We start from the raw sequence: 22,091 nt of genomic DNA on the forward strand, positions 1-22,091 counted from the left end.
ATTCTTGTGATTATTGCCTGTCTCCCTCTGACCAGCATCACATGAAGGCAGACTTTTGCCTGTTTTGTTTGCTGTGATATCCCCAACACACAAGATGGACTGACACATAGTAGATGCTCAGGAAATAAATGCTGGATTAATAATTTAAGACAGAGAGGAGCCTGGGTGGCTCAGTCAGTTAAGCATCTGACTTTGGCTCAGGTCATGATCTTGCGGTCCATGAGTTGGAGCCCTGCACTGGGCTCTGTGCTGACAGCTCAGATCCCAGAGCCTGCTTCATATTCTGTGTCTCCCTCTGTCTCTGCCCCTCCTCCCCCAAAATAAATAAACATTTTAAAAACTTAAAACAAAAACAAATAACAATCTAGGATAGAGATTTGAACACAAGCAGTGTATACTAAAGCCACATTCCTAATCTCTATATTATACTATTAAAAAATATACTATATATAGTCATAAATGTTTTTATATGCTTCAAGAAATAAAAGTTGGAATTTTTTAATGAGCAGGCAAAAAGACTTTAACAAATGATCAGGCACATTTAATAAAGAACCAACTAAAAATGAAATTACCCCCTACCTTGTATTACAGAAAAGTCAGTTCCAGGTGGGCTGGTGATCTACATGTGAAAGTGAAATAATAAAATTTCTAGAATATAAAAGAATGTTTTCATGACCAAAGCGTAGAGAATTTTTTAACAAGATTCAGAAAGGAATAACCATAAAGGAAGAGCTTATTAAACTTGACTACATTAGAGTGAAAACTTCTATTCATCAAAAGATATCTTAAAAGAATGAAAAGGCAAGACAGAATGGAAAAGATATTTAAATAAAAGATATTTGCAACACATAAGAGAGAGCTTGTATCTATTATATAAAGAACCCATACAATTAATTTTTAAACACAGAGAAAACTCAAAAAAAAAAATAGTCAAAACATTTGAACTGCTACTGCACAAAAGAAAATAATGAGGGATGCCTGGCTGACTTAGTCAGAAAAGCATGCAGCTCTTGATTTCGGGGTTGTGAGTTCAAGCCCAAGGTTGGGTGTACAGATTACTTAAAATAAATATATTTTTAAAATATACTTATATACTTAAAATATACACTTAAAATATACTTATACACTTAAAATATACTTAAAATAAATATATTTTTAAAATTAAAAAAGGACAGCAAACATTAAAAAATGGCCATTGAACATATGAAATGATGTTCTGTAATACCAATCAATAATTATTTTAAATGTAAATAAACTATTAAATACTCCAATCAAAATATACAGTGTGACTGTATGAATTAAAAAAAACAAGACCCATCCAGGCACCTGGGTGGCTCAGTTAAATGTCCTGACTCTTGATTTCAGCTCAGGTCATGATCTCATGGTTCCCTGAGATTGAGCCCCACATCCGAGCTGTCAGCACAGAGCCTGCTTGGAATTGTGTCTCTCTCTGCTATCTCTGTCCCTCCCCCCACTCTCACTCTCTCTCAAAATAAATAAACTTAAAAAAAAAAAAAAAAAGAAAAGAAAGAACAATCCATCTATATGATGCCTACAAGAAACTCATTTCAGACCTAAAGACACATGCAGACTAAAAGGAAGGGATGAAAAAAGATATTTCACAAACAAATGGAAGCAGAAGAAAGAAAAGCTGAAGTAAAAATCCTTATATCAGACAAAATGATTTTAAAACAAAGACTGTAACAACAAACAAATAAGGACATTACATAATGATAAAAGATCTGTGCAACGAGAATTTAACAACTGTAAATAACTATGCATCCAACACTGGAGCACCTAAATACATAAAGCAAATATGAACAGACATAAAGGGAGAAAATGATAGTAATACAATAATAGTAAGGGCCTTTAAAACTCCACTTACATCAATGGATAGATCATCCAGGATGAAAATCACTAAGGAAATAGTGGCTTTGAATAACAGATTAGACCATATGGACTTAACAGATACATACAGAATATTCCACCCCAAAACAGAAAAATTCTCATTCATTTCAAGTGCATATGGAATATTCTCCGGGACAGATCATGTTAGGCCAAATCTTAATAAATTTAAGAACACTGAAATCATATCAAGCATTTTTTCCAATTACAATAATATAAAACTAGAAATCAAGCACAAGAGAAAAAAAAACAGAAAAAAAACACAACATGTGGAGGCTAAACAACCTACTACTCACCAACCAACAGGTCAATGAAGAAATCAAAGAGGAAATCAAAGTATACATGAAGGCAAAAGAGAATAGAAGCATATTGATCAAAAATCTTTGGGATGCAGCAAAAGCAGTTCTAAGAGTAAGTTCATAGTGATACAGACCTACCTCAAAAAACAAGAAAAATCTCAAATAAACAATCTAACCTTACACCTAAAGGAACTAGAAAAAGAAAAAAGAATACCAAAGATTGCAGAAGGAAGGAAATAATACAGATCAAAGAGGAAATGAATGAAACAGAGACTAAACAATAACAAAAACAACAATAATAGTAAAAGAAAAGATTAATGAAAACAAGGGCTGGTTCTTTGAATAAACAAAACAAAATTGATAAATCTTTAGCCAGAGTTATCAAGAAAAAAATAGAACGCCAATAAATTAAAATCAGAAATAAAACAGGAGAAATAACAACTGACACCACAGAAATACCAAGAAATATAAGAGACTATGAAAGATCATATACCAACAAACTGGACAACCTAAAAATGAAGGATAAATTCCTAGAAACATAAAATCTTCCAAAACTTAAACAGGAAGAAATTTAAAAACTAAACACACTGTTTACTAGTTAAAAAAAAAAAAAAGAAAAAAGAATTGGTAATAAAAAAAAACTCTCAACAGGGGAGCCTGGGTGGCTCAGTTGGTTAAGCATCTGACTTCAGCTCAGGTCATGATCTCACAGTTCATGAGTTCGAGACCTGCATTGGGCTCTGTGCTGACAACTCATAGCCTAGAGCCTGTTTTAGATTTTGTGTCTCCCTCTCTCTCTCTGCCCCTCCCCCACTTATGCTCTTTGTCTCTCAAAAATGAATAAACATTTTAAAAAAAAAAAGCCTCGCGGGGCGCCTGGGTGGCTCAGTCGGTTAAGCAGCCGACTTCGGCTCAGGTCATGATCTCGCGGTCCATGAGTTCAAGCCCCGTGTCGGGCTCTGTGCTGACAGCTCAGAGCCTGGAGCCTGTTTCAGATGCTGTGTCTCCCTCTCTCTGACCCTCCCCCGTTGATACTCTGTCCCTCTCTGTCTCAAAAATAAACATTAAAAAAAAATTAAAAAAAAAAAAAAAAAAAAAGCCTCTCAACAAACACATCAAGGATCTGATGGATTTACAAATAAATTCTACCAAACATTTAAGGAAAAGTTAACACCTATTCTTTTCAAAATATTCCAAAAATTCAGAGAGGAAGAAAAACTTCCAAATTTGTTCTTCAAGGCCACCATTATCCTGATACTAAAACCAGACAAAGATACTACAAAAAAAAAAAGATGACGACAATAATGATGATAATGCCTACAGGCCCATATCTCTGATAAACATAGATACAAAAATTCTCAATAAAATATTAGAAACTGAATTCAATAATTCACTGAAAAGATCATTCACCACAATAAAATGGGACTTACTCCAGGGAGCAAAGATGGTTCAATATTCAAAAATCCATCAGTGTGATACAACACATTAACAGGAGGAAAGATAAAAACCATATGGTAATCTCACTAGATCCAAAAAAAGCATTTGACAAAATACAACATCCATTCATGATAAAAATTCTAAACAAAGTGGGTAGAGGGAACATACCTCAACATAGTAAAAGCCATATAGACAAACCTACAGCTGACATCATACTCAATGTTGAAAACCTGACAGCTTTTCCTCTAGATCAGGAATAAAACAAGGATGTCCACGCTCACCACTTGAATTCAACATAGTACTGGAAGTCCTAGCCACAGCAATTAGACAAGAAAAATAAAAGGCATCTAAATCAGTAAGGAAAAAGTTAAATTATCACTATTTGCAAATGACATGACACTATGCATAAAAAAACCCTAAAGATTCCACCAAAAAACTACTATAAGTAATAAATGAAGTCAGTAAAGTAGCGGGTCACAAAATTAATATACAGATATCAGTTGTGTTTCTTTATATACCAATAATGAAGCAGCACAAAGAGAAATTAAGAAATCAATTCCAGGGGTGCCTGGATGGCTCATTCGGTTAAATGGCCAACTTCAGCTCAGGTCATGATCTCATAGTTCGTGAGTTCAAGCCCCACATCAAGTTCTGTGCTGACAACTCAGAGACTGGAGCCTGCTTCAGATTCGGTGTCTCCCTCTCTCACCTCCCCCGCTCTGTCTCTCATTTTCTCAAAAATAAACATTAAAAAAATTTTTTTTTAATTTCCATCTAAAATTGTACCAAAAAGAATACCTAAGAATAAAGTTAACCAAGGAGGTGAAAGACCTGTACTCTGAAAACCATACATTAAAGAAATTGAAGATGACACGTATGAAAACATACACCAGGCTCACAGACTGGAAGAATTAATATTAATAAAACGTCCATACTACCCAAAATATCCACAGACTTAACACAATCCCTATCAAAATACCAAGAGTATTTTTCACAAAACTGTAACAAATAATCCTAAAATTTGAATGGAACCATAAAAGACTCTAAAGAGCTGAAGTAATCTGGGAAAAACAAGAACAAAGCTACAGATATCACAATCTCAGATTTCAAGAATAACTACAAAGTTACAGCAATAAAAACAGTATGGTACTAGCACAAAAACAGACACATATATCAGTGAAATAGAATAGAGTCCTGAAATAAATCCACAATTACTTGGTCAACTAATTTACAACAAAGAAGAATACACAATAGAAAAAAAGACATTCTCTTCAATAAATGGCACTGAGTAAACTGGACAGCTATATGCATAATTATGTAATTAGACCACTTTCTTACCCCATACACAAAAATAGACTCAAAATGGATTAAAGAATTAAATGTGAGACCTGAAATCATAAAATTTCTAAAAGAAAACACAGGCAGTAATCTCTTGGACATGGGCCTTAACAACATATTTATGGATATATCTTCTCATGCCAAAAAAAAAAAAAAAAAGCAAAAATAAACCACTGGGATCATACTAAAATAAAAAGCTTTTGCACAGCAAAGGAAACCATCAACAAAACAAAAAGTAACCTACTGAATGGGTGAAGATATTTGCAAATTATATCCAACAAAAGGTTAATATCCAAAATATATAAAGAACTCAACAATAAAAACAGAAATAATCCAATTCAAAATGGCAGAGGATCTCAATAGACATTTTCCCAAAGAAGACATACAGATGCCCAATAGACGCATGAAAAGATGCTCAACATCACTCATCATCAGGGATGATCATCAAATCAAAACCACAAGTTTTGGAGAGGATGTGAAGAAAAGGGAACTCTCATGTACTATTGGTGTAAAGGTAAACTGGTGCAGCTACTGTGAAAAATAGTATGGAGTTTCCTCAAAAAATTAAAAATAGAAATACCATAGGTCCAGTAATTCTAGTACTTGGTATTTACCCAAAGGAAATGGAAAAAAAGTAATTCAAAGGGATATATGCAACCCTATGTTTATGGCAGCCTTATCTATAAGAGCCCAGATATGGAAGCAAGCTAAGTGTCCATAGATAGATGAATGGATAAAGAGGAAGTGGTATACATATACAATGGAGTATTACTCAGCCATAAAAAGAATGAGATATTGTAATTTTCCACAAGGATGGAACTAAAGAGTATTATGCTAAGTGACTGAAGTCAGATACAGAAAGACAAATACCATATGATGTCCCTTATATGTGGAATCTAAAAATCAAACAAACCAACAAAAAAAAAAAAAAAAAGGAGAGAGGTAGAGAGAGAGAGAGACATTCATAAATACAAAGAATAAACTGAAGGCTGCCAGAATGAGGAAGGCTTGAAGGGATGGGAGAAACAGGTAAAGGAGATTAAGAGATAGAAACTACCAGTTACAAAATAAATGATGGAAATAAAAAGTACAGCATAAGGAATATAGTCAATAATATTCTAATAATGTTGTATGGTGACGGTGACTACACTCATCACGGTCAACACTGAGTAATATATAGAACTGTCAAATCATTATGTCGTACAATTGAGTAATACAGCATGTATGTCAAACATACTTCAATTAAAAAAATGAAGAAAAAAATTTTAAAGAGAGGTATAAACTTCCAGGAAAAAAAAAATGCTGTTCTACATTTTTAATCAAAAAAATGTAAATTAAAACCACAATAAAGTATTACACCCAAAAGAATGATTAAAACTAAAAAAAAGTAATAATGACAAGTATTAATGAGAGAGTAGAGTAACTCAGTCTTAAATACCACTCAACAGTGTACGAACTGATAACAATCACCTTGGAAAGTCAAGTCAGACAAAAAGGAATACCAGTGTATTATTTTATCCCATAGAGTTCAGAAAGAAAAAAGTACTAATTTTTATGTTGGAAGTGAGATGAGTAACCTTGTTTTTGTTTTGTTTTGTTTTTTTAATTTTTGGGACAGAGAGAGACAGAGCATGAACGGGGGAGGGGCAGAGACAGAGACACAGAATCGGAAACAGGCTCCAGGCTCTGAGCCATCAGCCCAGAGCCTGACGCGGGGCTCGAACTCACAGACCGCGAAATCGTGACCTGGCTGAAGTCGGACGCTTAACCGACTGCGCCACCCAGGCACCCCGAGATGAGTAACTTTGGAGACTCTTTCTTGGTAACCAAAAAGAGGACATGAAAGAGACTATTTCTTGATCTGGCTAATGGTTACAGAAAACTACTCATTTGTGAAAATTCAATGAGCTGTGCATTGAAATTGGGTACTTTTGTTTATAGTTCAGTTTAAAAATTTATTTAAAAAAAAGAATAAGAGCAAAACAATAATTTCCAGATATATAAAAATTGAGAGTCCATACCAACAGATCTTTTCTATATGAACAATAAAGGATTTACTTTGGAAAGAAGCAAAACAATCCCAGACAGTAGGGTAAAGGGGTGGAAGAGGAGGCCAAGGTACAAGCCAAATTATGAGCATACAGCACACCAAGCTAAGAAATCAGAGCTCCATAGCAATCTAAGAAGTTTTTAAGCCAAAAAGTGATTTGAGTGAAGCTATTCAGGTATGAACAAGTTTGCCTGGGCTTCCCCCTTCACTTGTTTTGCTACTTGAGATTCTTTTAAGACATAATTCGAGTATAATTTTTAGTAACCTGCACTCCACTCTGTGACCTATTCCTCTTCTGAATTTCTACAGCACCTCTTAGAAGACAGAGTGTTTAAGGCACAGGTCTCAAATAGCCAGCTAATCGCAGGCTAGCCAACTGCAGTTAGAAAATTAACTCAAATACATGAGTATCCACTATTTATATGATTTTTTAATAAACAGTAGTCTGGGAAGTGAAGCTGTATGAAGTTAAAAAATAATAACCCTAGAGTCAGGCTCTGGGCTGACAGTGTGGAGTCTGCTTGGGATTCTCTCTCTCTTCCTCTCTCTCTGCCCCTTCCCTGCTCTCTTCCCCCACAAATAAATAGACATTAAAAATAATGATAATAGGGGCACCTGGGTGGCGCAGTCGGTTAAGCGTCCGACTTCAGCCAGGTCACGATCTCGCGGTCCGTGAGTTCGAGCCCCGCGTCAGGCTCTGGACTGATGGCTCGGAGCCTGGAGCCTGTTTCCGATTCTGTGTCTCCCTCTCTCTCTGCCCCTCCCCCGTTCATGCTCTGTCTCTCTCTGTCCCAAAAATAAATAAAAAACGTTGAAAAAAAAAATTTAAAAAAAAAAAAAAATAATAATAATAATAACCCTAGACAGTAGATAAACAAAACAGCTGGTGGGAAGAGTAAATCCAAGTTTAATTTTGCCAATTTCTCTTTTGCTGATATGGTTCCAGAAAAAAAAAAATCTATCATATGACAGGTATATAACATAGGTGTAAGAGTAAAAAACGTTCATGTCAATGTATTTACTACTTTGGTTTTTGAGGGACTGTTAGAATGATGACAAGTTTAAATTTCTTAAACACAATCATTTAAAAGTTGCTTTTGTAAAGAATACCTGGAAGGTTTCCATTGTAGTCCACATCTTCTATGCCGCATCCCCATTTAACTAGAAGCTGCAAACAGCCGAGCCTCCCATGAAAAGCTGCATAGTGCACAGGTTTCCATTCTCTCTTATCAGTCACACTGGGATCCTAGAGGTAACATTCACAAGAACTCAGTTTTTTTCCATTTGCAGAAGAAACAATAAGTCAAGCAGCTTAATTCTGCAAATGAAAATTGGGGACTGTTCTTAAAAATATAAGGCAAACAACAAATTTAATAGAAAAATTTACTACTGATTTAAACATATGAGCTAATAAAATACTAATGAAATTTTATAAAATAGTCTTTTAAAAAAACAATAGCTAGTTTCATAAAAATAGTTTTTAAAAAGGGACTTAAAAAGAACCTGTGTTCTTGACCAATAAAATGAAAGGGATGTACTCAAATGATCCAATCATATCTTTGAGAGCATAAACAAAGAGTTAATGACAGAATAAAAATACTTAATAGTCCTTTAACTTTTTCTCAACTCTTACCACAATGTCTTCAATATGGTTAGTTCTTTTAAGTTTTTTTTTTTTTTTTTTTTAACAACCACTGGGAAATATTAAAGTAAATATTACAATAAAGAAAATTTCTCGGGCACCTGGGTGGCTCTGTCGGTTAAGCGGCCAACTTCGCCTCAGATCATGAACTCCTGGTTTGGTGGTTTGCGTTGGGCTCTGTGCTGACAGCTCATAGCCTGCAGCCTGCTTCAGATTCTGTGTCGCCCTCTCTCTCTGCCCCTCCCCCGCTTGCATTCTGTCTCTCTCTCTCAAAAATAAACAAACATTAAAAATCACTTTCTAAATTAGTGTATGAAATAAGTTACAAAACAAACAGGCAAGCACACAGAAATTCAGAAAGATTTACAATCACTGGTTAAGATGTATTTGAAAACTTCAGAATCCTCCCAGTTAAACTCTGAACTGACATGAAGAACCCACAGCCTCTGAAATACTTTGCACTGCTAAATTGGAGTTGGTTTCTATTTTTTAAAGTTTCTTTATTTTGAGAGAGAGAAAGTGCACATGCACAGTCGGAGAAGGAGAGAGGGAGGGAGTGAAGGAGGGAGAGAGGGCGTAAGGGAGAGAGGGGAAGAGTGAGAGTGACAGAGAGAGAGAATCCCAAGCAGGCTCCATGTTGTCAGCATAGAGTCCAATGCAGGGCTTGATCCCATGACCCTGGGATCATGAGCTGAACCGAAATCAAGAGTCAGAAGCTCAACTGACTGAGCCACCCAGGCGCCCCTAAACTGGGTTTTTTTGAAGCTTTATCTAAATTATTGCTCCCATGTTTAAAGACAGAAAAGTTAAAGAGATATATCAAATTACTTCTCCAACGTCATATAAGAGATTTTAAAAGTCAGGAAGAGATAACCAGGCTACCAAATGCTATTCTACATATCTGATTATACATTCTCACATATTAACAAGAATCTCTTACCACTCCACTTCGAAGCATTATCTGTAAAGTGAAAGAATGTCCGTGTGTTGCAGCAAGGTGTAAAGGAGTGCATCCACGATCATCTTGAGCTGCCAGATTTGCCCCATTGATTATGAGAGCCTCAAAATAGATATATAAGAGTTTACATAAATATATATATATATATATATATATGCTAAATCATAAATGCAGATTCAGATTATTAGGCAAGCAATTTACCAACCTATAGCTAGATTACTATATAAATTCTTACACATGTGCCACAGGCAAAGTATGAGAAATTCTTAGCTAATACTAAGAAAACACTTGAGATCCTTTTTAACCTTGCCTAAGAGATATTTATAATACCTTATTTCACACTCTGATTTGAGCATGTACATATAATTTATAAGGCACGCTTTCAGGAACAGAGATTAATAATCACTAAATTAAATACTTTAATGCTAAGCTAATAAACCAAAAAAGTAAACTTCCACTATTTCAAAAGCAGTATCTTTTATTACCTGAGTTTCAAAATACTGTAAAAGGATTATTTATTAAAGTAACTAGCTCTAGCTCCAAATAAAATTTCTAACTGCATCTGAGGAAATCCCATCAGAATTTACAATTGGCCTAGTTTCTGTATATGGGTTATATCATATACATAGCCCATCTCTCTATATAGTATACCAAGTAATTGGTTTAAAAGAATTATTAGTTAATATTTTTTAATATTGTATTTCTTTAATGTTTGTTTATTTTTTAGAGAGAACATGAGTGGGGGAGGGGCAGAGAGAGAGAAACAGAGACAGAGAGAGAGGGAGACAGAGGATCTGAAGCAGGCTCTGTGCTGACAGCAGACAGCCCAACAAGGGGCTCAAACCCACGAACCTTAAGATCACGACCTGGGCTGAAGTCAGATGCTTAACCAACTGAGCCACCCAGGTGCCCCTAGTTATACTCCCTCAGACTTTGTTTCTTTTTTAACCAGTCTGTATTTACCAGTATCTTAGCAAAAGACTCAGTCATAATTCTTATCAAGTTTTAAGAATAGTCTCCATAATTAACAAACTAGTCAATAATCATCACAAACCATATTCTGAGTGTTTGCTGTGTTTTAAAAATCACTACAAAGAATATGAAGACATGTCAACCTAGGGAATTAGGACATACATAGAGACAAAGATCATCAACTATACAAAGAAGTCCTTGATAAGCAACAACTACACAGTATAGTACCAAAAAAGTACTACAAAATCTCTGAGAATGAAAAGAACAAAGGGAATGGTTTCATCTAATGATTAGAGGAAGGAAAGCAACAAGTAAAGCTTCATTCGACCCTGATGTTCCCTGAAGTTACTACGGTATTTGCTCTTCCATTGCCTACTTCTCAAACTAATACCTCAATGCCTCAACTTCAAATTCCCCTGCAAACCATGTGCCACCCCTAACACTACATGGAAATACAGCAATCTCGCCTGATAGTGAGCTCTCAAGTCCAATAGCATTTCCTTAGCTTCGTCCTGTAACTGTGATACTCTACCTAACTTCTTATACTTCCTCCTTCATTTGCACAGCCCTAATGAACCCTGGCTCTCCTATCTCCCACTTCTTCCTCTGAATTCTTTACTCATTTCTCCACTTCCTACCATCACTGCTAGTAACATTCTTCAAAATTCAATCCTCAATACTCCCTTCTCTTCTCTATACTTTATTACTCCTGAAATCTTTGTCTCCAGCACCCTTTTCAGCTGCTTGGACCTTCTGCACATGAATTACCTACAGGGCCCCTAAACAACATGTGCCAAACTGAACTCAACATTTTTGCTCCCATATCTCCCCTGCCTTTCAGATTTATGTATCTGTAGTGTCATACTTATCTGTCATTCTGTCTTTAAAATTAAATGAATTTAAATTTAATTTTAATTTTTAAAATAAATTTTAAACAAATTTAAATTTTCACTCTATTCTATCAATGCCTGCTTTGCAAGATGTCTTCAATCATTTTCTTTCTTTCCCAGTGCCACCATAAAATTTCTCCCTCTATGGGTAGTGATGACACCAAAAGTCTCTAACTGGTCTTCTTGCCTCCAAATCATCTCCTCATCCTAGGTAATCCTTGATAAATCTTGTTAGAATAATCTCCTGAAAAACTGCTTTCATTACTTCATTCCTCTATTAACACTCATGTGCATGTGTACGTATGTATAAGTATGCATGTATTATATGTATGTGTAAGAGTATATATTAGTATGCATATAAAAACTCTGTCTCTTATACAAATTAATCTTTATTCTACTTCTAAGATATTTTACATACCTGGCTATGCACACTTAATTCATAATAGTATATAACAACAAAACATCTACAATTCAAACTCATATAATAGTTTATCCCCTGAACACCCTTATTTTTCCAATTCCAGTATTTCACATAGAATTACAGATAGAGGTTAATAGAATAAAATCTAGGTTCCAGTCCTGGCTTTGTCACTTACTTAGGCAAGGTACTTAACTCTCTGAATCTGTTTCTTTATCTATAAAAAGGGGAACACATAAGATTGTTACATTAAATGATGCGATGCATGGAAAACTGTAATTGACACATAAAAAGTGATAATCATTATTTTTATTTGCTCCTGATATAAACTCTACTTACAATGCTTCCTCACTATTTAACTTTCTGAAATCAACCTGTTCTTTTAGACTTAGATGAAGTTTTATTTCCTCCATTTATGATTCCTCTATCACCTTCCAATCATTAGAATCTTAATCATAGACTGTGCTCTGTATTGTTTTATAACTCACTGAGTAAATGCTTACCATTCCCAAATAGAATCTCAGGCTTCTTATACCCAGGAACTGTTTGCTTATACAATTTTGTATTCCTCCAAATTCCAGTTTATTTCAGTACACTGATTATATCTAGTTACTCTAATAAGCTAGATCCTGCATATATTAATGTGTAACTCTGGTAAAAAAAATTACACTAAATAAGAAATTTTAGACGTGGCAAGCTATGAAGGAGATAATCTGGGCATGTCTATGACAGCCCTTAAAACAATCTATCAGATAGCCAATAACTTCAGAGATAAAAGGATCCCCAGTCTCACATACTTTGTTTAAGTTGTTGGTACCAAAATATCTGAGTCACAGAATTCAGTAAGTTCTTGTTTAGGACAAAGAACTAAATCTATGGATCAAATTATTAGAATAAAAGCAACAACCCAACCAAACTATGCTAAAGTAATTAAACTTACCAGTTTTTAAAAAAGTAACCAAAGTTATTATTACCTGCATACAAGCATCTTGGCCTCTGATTGCAGCTATGTGAGCTGCTGTCCAACCTCTCATGGTTACCTGGGTGATATCAGCTCCATGCCAGAGGAGCCAGTGAAGACACTAAATTAAGAAGATAATCATGTTAACAAGTGATAAGGCAAAACTGGTTTTTTATGTCTTTAGATCTTTGTTTTTTGTGGGGTTTTTTTGGGGTAAACATTAGGGAATGGTGGGAGCTATGGCAAAGTGAAGATCACATTCCTTGCCCATAAAATGTAGATGCTACTTAATCCCAGCCAGTTGTTGCTGTAAGTGAAATGCTGATCCAAATCTTTTATTTCACCAATACTGTGTAAGCCGAACAAAACACATCTGTGAGTCAACTTCACTCAATGGCTGCCAATTTGCAACCTCTGTCATAGATCTTTAAAGGGGGCCAAAAGCTTCTGTCAGAGCAAACATTGTTATTCTGATGACACTAAAAAAAATTTTTTTTTTTAACGTTTATTTACTTTTGAGACAGAGATAGAGCATGAACGGGGGAGGGTCAGAGAGAGGGAGACACAGAATCTGAAACAGGCTCCAGGCTCTGAGCTGTCAACACAGAGCCCAACGTGGGGCTCGAACTCACAGACCGTGAGATCATGACCTGAGCCGAAGTCGGCCACTTAACTGACTGAGCCACCCAGGCACCCCCAAAAGAAATTTTTTTAAGTGACTTTAAAAAATGGTTGAGGCAAGGGTTAGGGCACCTAGATAGCTCAGTAGGTTAACCATCCAACTCTTGATTTCAGCTCAGGTCATGATCTCACGGTTCCTAAGTTCCAGCCCTGCATCAGGCTCTGTGCTGACAGTGTGGAACCTGCTTGGAAATCTCTCTCTCCATCTCTCTGCCCTTCCCCCAACTGATTCGCTCTGGCTCTCGTTCTGAAACCCGAAAGGAAGGAAGGAAGGAGGGAAGGAAGGAAGGAAGGAAGGAAGGAAGGAAGGAAGGAAGGAAGGAAAAGAAAAGAAAAAAATGGGGCAAGGGTCAAATGCATCCTCATTTAATATTTTAATTAACATAGGTCTCAATAGATTACAATACTAGAGGTCTGAGCCACATACAGTATTACTGTCTTCATATGTTCAAGTTTGGAGATTCTATCTGCAAGAAGTTTCTTTTTAAAGAATTTATTGTCAGGGCACTTGGGTGGCTCAGTCGCTTAAACAACCGGCTTCAGCTCAAGTCATGATTTCACAGTTCGTGACTTCAAGCCCCACATCGGGCTCTGTGCTGACAGCTCAGAGCCTGGAGCCTGGAGCCTGCTTCGGATTCTGTGTCTCCCCTTCTCTCTGCCCCTCCCATGCTCATGCTCTGTTTATGTCTCTCAATAATAAATGTTAAAAAAAAAATTTTATTAAAAAAAAAAGAATTTATTGTATGGGGGCACCTGACTGGCTCAGTCGGTAAAGCATGAGATTCTCCATCTTAGAGTCATTAGTTCAAGCACCACACTGGGTTGGAACCTACTTAAAATTTAAAAAAGAAAGAGAGAAAGAAAGAAAAGAAAGAATGAATGAATGAATTGATTGTATCATTGGGATACACCGTCACATCAGTTATAGCTGCATCACTTGTTAAAAGGCTTTTAACATTTAGGTATCATTTGCCTGTCAGAGAGATAAAAGGCCAATAAAATATGATGACAAAAAAAAGGCTCAACTTCACTACTAATCACAGTAAGTTATCAATTTATCAACAAATATTTAGGGACAGACTACTGTATGCTAACACCATTCAGTTACAGGAGAATAAAATCATTGCAAACATTCATGTATAAGTTTTTTATTTCTCCTAGATAATATGTTTAAGCAGGATTGCTGGAACATAAGTAAAGCATATGTTGAACTTTATAAGAAACTACCAAGCTGTTTTCCAAAGTGGCTATACCATTTTACATTTCTACTAGCAATGTACAAGAGTTCCAGTTGCTCCCTATTCTTGTCAATACTTGGTAGTATCATTTTTGTTTTTGTTTTGCCATTCTAATAGGTATGTAGTGGCATCTGACTGTGGGTTTAATTTGCATTTCCTTAATGGCTAATGATGTGGAACATGTCATGTGCTCAATTGCCATCCAATTGCCATTCAATTGGTACTTTTGAAGTGTCTATTGAAGTCATGCACTCCTTTTTTATTTGGGTTTTTTGTTTTCTTACTACCAAATTATAAGAGTCTCATATATTCTGGCTACAAGTTCTTAGATATATGATTTGCAAATATTTTCACTTATGTTTTCTCCCAGAAGTCTTACAAGATTAAGTTTTACCTTTGTTTATGATCTATTCTGAGTATATTTTTACATGAGGTGCCAAATATAAGTTGAGATTCATTTTCTCACATACGACTGTTCCATTGTGCCAGCAGCATTTAATGAAAATACCATCTGTTCTCCATTGGATTGCATTTGTATCTTTGCCAAAAATCAACTGACCAATCAATAAGATTTCAGAAATGGCTAAATGAGGAGCTTGGCAAATCCTCCCCAAGAAGCAATGATAAAACCAGATAAAGTTTTCAAAAACAACAATTTAAAGACTCTGGGAATTCATCAGAGGCATATAGCAAAATAAGAAGCATTTACTCAAGAAAATCTTCTGAATCTCAGTAACAAGTGGAATCTGTGGCAGATTAGCCTGAGACTACAACTATCCCTACCCCACAGCTATAGGGTACAGAATTTCTCCCCAGCTGAACAGCTCACTATCTTGCTGGAGGGACTGAAAATTTCATGCCCAAGCACATAGTCAAAAACAATTCCAAACCCAAGTGGCCAACAATCTGGGAAAGCCAATATCAGAGCTCACCTGAAGTCACAATACTGGGTAAGACAAAAAACAAAAGACCTCCCATAAAACTAATAGAAACACCCAAGAAATTAGAGAGCCAGTGGGCCTTGCTAAGATTCCACTTATCCCTTGTAATCTAAAAGGCCATCTACATATACAAAGCTGCTTATTCTCAGGAAAGATTGAAGAGGGCCCAAGTTGGCTATATATCCCTGGCTAAACACATTATTTTAAAAAATTTAAATTAAAAAAAAAAAAAAACAAAGTCAAGCTGACTTATAATAAACTGCTTGGACTTGGAAAACATTCCCCAAGCCACACACAGACTCATCAGCAAAAGACAGAAACCTTACGGGCTCAAGGTACCTAAGCACAACCTCTGATCAGTCACTGATGCAATAGTAACCCCTAGGAAGCCAGGCTTAAAGATAAGAATTTTCTTTAAAAAAAAAAAATTAAAAAAAAAAAAAAAAGTTTGGGGGCCTGGGTGGCTCAGTCAGTTAAGCATCTGACTCCGGCTCAGGTCATGATCCCACAGTTTGTAGGTTCGAGCCCCACATCAGGCGCTGTGTTGACAGCTCAGAACCTGGAGCCTGCTTCCAATTCTGCATCTCCCTCTCTTTCTGCCCCTGCCCCACTCACGTTGTGTCTCTGTTTCTCAAAAATAAAACATTTTTTTAATTTATTTAAAAAAGTAAAAATTTTTTAAAAAAATAGTAAGAATATTTTCATGTGTCTGTTGGCCATCTGGATGTCTTCTTTGGAAAAGTGTCTATTCATGTCATCTGCCCATTTCTTCACTGGGTTATTTCTTGGGTGTTGAGTTTGCTTTGGATACTAACTCGTTATCTAATATGTCATTTGCAAATATCTTCTCCCATTCCATTGGTTGCCTTTTAGTTTTGTTGATTGTTTCCCTTGCAGTGCAGAAGCTTTTTATCTTGATGAGGTCCCAATAGTTCATTTTTGCTTTTATTTCCCTTGCCTTCGGAGATGTGTCAAGTAAGAAGTTGCTGCAGCTGCACTCTCAACAATAGCCAAATTATGAATAGAGCCTAAATGTCCATCAACTGATGAATGGATAAAGAAATTGTGGTTTATATACACAATGGAATACTACGTGGCAATGAGAAAGAATGAAATATGGCCTTTTGTAGCAACGTGGATGGAACTGGAGAGTGTGATGCTAAGTGAAATAAGCCATACAGAGAAAGACAGATACCATATGTTTTCACTCTTATGTGGATCCTGAGAAACTTAACAGAAACCCATGGGGGAGGGGAAGGAAAAAAAAAAAAAAGAGGTTAGAGTGGGAGAGAGCCAAAGCATAAGAGACTGTTAAAAACTGAGAACAAACTGAGGGTTGATGGGGGGTGGGAGGGAGGGGGGGGGGTGAGAGGGAGGGGAGGGTGGGGGATGGGTATTGAGGAGGGCACCTTTTGGGATGAGCACTGGGTGTTGTATGGAAACCAATTTGACAACAAAATTCATATATTGGAAAAAAAAATTAAAAAAATAAATAAAAAAAAGAAGTTGCTGCAGCTGAAGTCAAAAAGGTTGTTGCATTTTCCCCCCTCGGGTTTTTTCTTTTTTAATTTTTTTTATATTTATGTTTCAGAGACAGAATGCGAGCAGGGGAGGGACAGAGAGAGAGATACAGAATCCAAAGCAAGCTCCAGGCTCTGAGCTGTCAGCACAGAGCCCAATGCAGGAATCGAACCCACAAACCATAAGATCATGACCTGAGCTGAAGTCGGTGCTAAACCGACTGAGCCACCCAGACGCCCCTCCTCTCTTGGGTTTTGATAGTTTCCTGTCTCACATTTAGGTCTTTCACCCATTTTGAGTTTATCTTGTGTATGGTAATAAGAAAGTGGTCCAGTTTCATTCTTCTGCATGTTGCTGTCCAGTCCTCCCAGCACCATTTGGTAAAGAGACTGTCTTTTTTCCATTACATATTATTCTTTCCTGCTTTGCCAAAGATTAGTGGGCCATACATTTGTGGGTCCAATTCTACATTCTTTATTTTTTTAATTTTTTTTCATGTTTATTTATTTTTGAGAGAGACAAACAGAGCATGAGAGGGGCAGAGAGAGAGGGAGACACAGAATCAGAAGCAGGCTCCAGGCTCAGCTATCATCACACAGCACAATGCAGGACTCAAACTCATGATCTATGAGATCATGACCTGAGCTGAAATCCGACACTTAACTGACTGAGCCACCCAGGTTGCATCCTCTAGTCTCTTCCAATGGTCTATGTGTCTGCTTTGTGTCAAAACCATACTATCTTGATGATTACAGCTTTGTAGTAGAGGCTAAAGTCCAGGATTGTAATGACTCCCGCTTTGGTTTTCTTTTTCAACATTACTTTGGTTATTCAGGGCCTTTTGTGGTTCCATACAAACATTAGGATTGTGTGTTCTAGGTCTAAGAATAATGCTGGTGCAATTTTGATTGGGATTGCGTTGAATACGTAGATTGCTTTCAGTTGTATTGACATTTTAACAGTATTTGTTCTTCCAATCCATAAGCATGGAATGGTTTTCCATTTCTTTGCGTCTTCTTCAATTTCCTTCATAAGTTTTCTATAGTTTTCAGCATACAGATCTTTTATATCTTTGGTTAGGTTTATTCCTAGATATTTTATGAAAAGATGCTCAATATCACTCATCATCAGGGAAATACAAATCAAAACCACATTGAGATACCACCTCACACCAGTAAGAGTGACTAAAATTAACAACTCAGGAAACAACAGATGTTGGCAAGGATGTGGAGAAACAGGCACCATCTTGCACTGTTGGTGGGAATGCAAACTGGTGCAGCCACTCTGGGAAACAGTGTGGAGATTCCTCAAAAAATTAAAAATAGAATTACCCTACAATCCAGCAATAGGACTACTAGGAATTTATCCAAAGGATACAGGAGTGCTGATTCATATGGGCACATGTACCCAATGTTTATAGCAGCGATTTCAACAATAGCCAAATTATGGAAAGAGCCCAAATGTCCATCAACTGATGAATGGATAAAGAAGATGTGGTTTATATACACAATGGAATACTACTTGGCAATGAGAAAGAATGAAATCTTGCCATTTGCAGCAACATGGATGGAACTGGAAGGTATTATGCTAAGTGTAATAGAGAAAGACAGATATCATATGTTTTCACTCAAATGTGGAATTTGAGAAACTTAACAGAAGACCATGGGGGAAGGAAAGGGGAATAAATAGTTTCAAACAAGAGGGAGGTAAACCTTAAGAGACTGTTAAATACAGAAAACAAACTGAGGGCTGATGGGGAGACTGGGGAAAGGGGAAAATGGGTGATGGGCATTGAGGAGGGCACTTGTTGGGATGAGCACTGAGTATTGTATGTAAGCAATGAATCATGGAATCTACCCCCAAAGCCAAGAGCACACTGTACACACTGTATGTTAGCTAACTTGACAATAAGCTACATTTAAACAAATTTTTTTTAATTTTAAAAAAATAAGAATTTTTAAAAACAAAAACAAAAAAACTAAGCAGTGACCACACACTGTGGGGAACAGATTCCATACACTTAGTCCAGGTAAGTCAACAAGCAAACACATAGCAACAAGCACACCTGAATAAGATCAGAATTCAAAGCTGCTACAATATATAATCTAAAACGTGCAGTTTTCTGGGGTGCCTAGGTGGCTCAGTCAGTTGGGCATCCAACTCCTGATTTCAGCTCAGGTGCTGATCCCAAGGTTGTGGGATCACAACCCACATTAGGCTCCAGGCCTAGCGTGGAACCTGCTCGAGATAGTCTCTCTCACCCTCTGCCCCACTCAAACTCTCTCTACCTCTCTCAATTAAAAAAAAAAAAAAAAAGCGCTGTTTTCAAAATGTCTAGGCAAACAAAAAAAATTATGAGATGTATACAATGATCAACAGAAACAATATCTGAGAGGGCCCAGGGTTGGACTTAATATGACTTAATAGAGCAGTTATTATAAACAGTTTGGGATAACTAAAAGGAATTTTTTTTAAAGAATTTATATTTAGGGGCGCCTAGTGGCCCAGTCAGTTAAGCATCTGACTCTTGGTTTCATCTCAGGCCATGATCTCGAGGTTTTGTGACTTCAAACCCCATGTCAGGCTCTGTACTGGCAGAGCCTGCTTGAGATTCTCTGTCTCCCTCTCTCTGCCCCTCCCCCACTCACACAGTCTCTGTTTCTCTCAAAATAAATAAACTTTAAAAAATAAATAAATAAGAATGAAAGAATTTATATTTAAAGAATTAAAGGAGGGGCACCTGAGTAGCTCAGCTGGTTAAGCATCTGACTCTTGATTTCAGCTCATGATATCACAATTCATAAGCTCAAGCCCCACGTCATGCTCTGAACTGACAATGTGGAGCCTGCTTGGGATTCTCTCTCTCTCTCTCTCTCTCTCTCTCTCTCTCTCTCTCCTCCTTCCCCACTAGTGCTGTCTCTTTATCCCAAAATAAATAAACATTTTAAAAAATTAAAGGAAAGTATGATGACAATGACTCATCAAAGAGAAATAAGTCAGTCAGAGAAAGACAAATACATATGATCTCTCTCTTATGTGGAATTTAAGAAACAAAACAAACGAGCAAAGGTTAAGAAAAAAAAAAAGAGAAGACAAACCAAGAAACAGACTCATAACTATAGAGAACAAACTGATAGTTATCAGAGAGGAGGTGAGTGAGGAGTGGCTGAAACAGCGATTAAGGAGTATACTTATAAAAAATTTTTTTAACACACACACATATAGGAGCCTGGCTGGCTCAGTCAGCAGAGCATACAACTCTTGACCCTGTGAGGGTTGTGAGTTCAAGTCCCATGTTGGGTATAGAGATTACTTAAAAACATAAAAGGGGTCCCTGTATGGCTCAGTTCATTAAGTGTCCAATTTCGGCTCAGGTCATAATTTTGCAGTTCATGGGTTAGAGCCCCACCTCAGACTCTGTGCTGACAGCTCAGAGCCTGGAGGCTGCTTTGGATTCTGTGTCTCCCTCTGTCTCTGCTTCTCCACCGCTCATTCTCTGCCTCTATCTCAAAAATAAACATATAAAAAAAAAAAAAAAAAAAAAAAGAGTGCACTTATTAAAAAAAAAAAGGAGGGAGGTACCTGTGTACTCAGTTGCTTAAGTGTCCATCTTAGTTAGGCTCAGATCATAATCTCGTGGTTCATGAGTTCAAGCCCCACATCAGGCTCTGTCCTGACAGTTTGGAGTCTGGAGCGTGCTTCAAATTCTGTCTCCCTCTCTCTGTCCCTTCCCAGCTCACACTCTGTCTCTCTCTCTCAAAAATAAATAAACATTAAAAATTTTTTAAATAAAATCTTTAATAGAAATAAATACACACTCATAAAAATGTATTAATTGAATTAAAGTTTTGCTTAATTCATGCTATGTTTGGCAAACAATTCAATTTCAAAGTTGTGGATAAAAATGAATTATATGAATTATAATAAAACTATAAGTATCTATGTTTTTGAGACTATTGTTCAATTACAGATTATTAAGATTCATTTTAATTTCAAATAATTGTAATTATTTTGTGTCCATGAATATTAAAATATTGATTCCTATCCAAATATATGAAATACTATTATATTTCCAAGTTAACTTTAAAATGTGAAAGTAGTAATACAATTGCAGAAAATGAAAAAAAAAGAAAATATACACAAAGAGACAAGTTATTTTTATTTTTAAAACATTTTTTTAACGTTTTATTTATTTTTGAGACAGAGAAAGACAGAGCATGAACGGGGGAGGGGCAGAGAGAGACCAAGACAGAATCGGAAACAGGCTCCAGGCTCTGAACCATCAGCCCAGAGCGCGACGCGGGGCTGGAACTCACAGACTGCAAGATAGTGACCTGAGCTGAAGTCGGACGCTTAACCGACTGAGCCACCCAGGGGCCCCGAGACAAGTTATTTTTAAAAAAAGAAAGAAGAAAAAGAAATTCTGGAAGTAAAAAATATATCTGAAATAAAAAGTTTACCATAGGGGCTCAAGAGCTGATTTCATCTCACGAAGAAAAAAAAAAATGAAGTCTAATGAAGCATAGTTTTCACTAGTTGTTTATCTAGTGATTATATTACCAACATAAGTACCACAGTCTTAAGAAATTTCAGAAAGGGTAACAAAATGTGAGATCATTAACGTAGTAGTCAAGTAGAGAATGAGGAGATGATCTTTAAATGGAGAGGTACACAGGCATCAAAACGTTTTGGTTTAACTTATTTTTGTTAAATTCAACAAACATTTCTGGAATATCTGTTATGCACTATGCTAACACTTAAAATATAAATTTAAGGGGCGCCTGGGTGGCTCAGTCAGTTGAGCATCTGACTCTTGATTTTGGCTCAGGTCATGATCTCA

The 22,091-nt window shown here is 36.4% G+C and overlaps 1 protein-coding gene across 1 annotated transcript in view; it reads right to left on the reverse strand.

Annotated features, from left to right (window-relative positions):
• Nucleotides 1-22,091, reverse strand: part of ANKRD42 (ankyrin repeat domain 42) — a gene marked incomplete at its 5' end in the record, with an annotated part of 73,403 nt that overhangs the window by 43,254 nt on the left and 8,058 nt on the right. The window contains 3 exons of the mRNA XM_042907122.1: nucleotides 8,140-8,275; nucleotides 9,612-9,731; nucleotides 12,884-12,991. Coding sequence (XP_042763056.1) covers nucleotides 8,140-8,275; nucleotides 9,612-9,731; nucleotides 12,884-12,991 — 364 coding nt within the window. The remainder of the gene's footprint in view (nucleotides 1-8,139; nucleotides 8,276-9,611; nucleotides 9,732-12,883; nucleotides 12,992-22,091) is intronic.

This window comes from Panthera leo, chromosome D1 (assembly GCF_018350215.1).
Source record: "Panthera leo isolate Ple1 chromosome D1, P.leo_Ple1_pat1.1, whole genome shotgun sequence".
Taxonomy (NCBI): Eukaryota; Metazoa; Chordata; class Mammalia; order Carnivora; family Felidae; genus Panthera; species Panthera leo.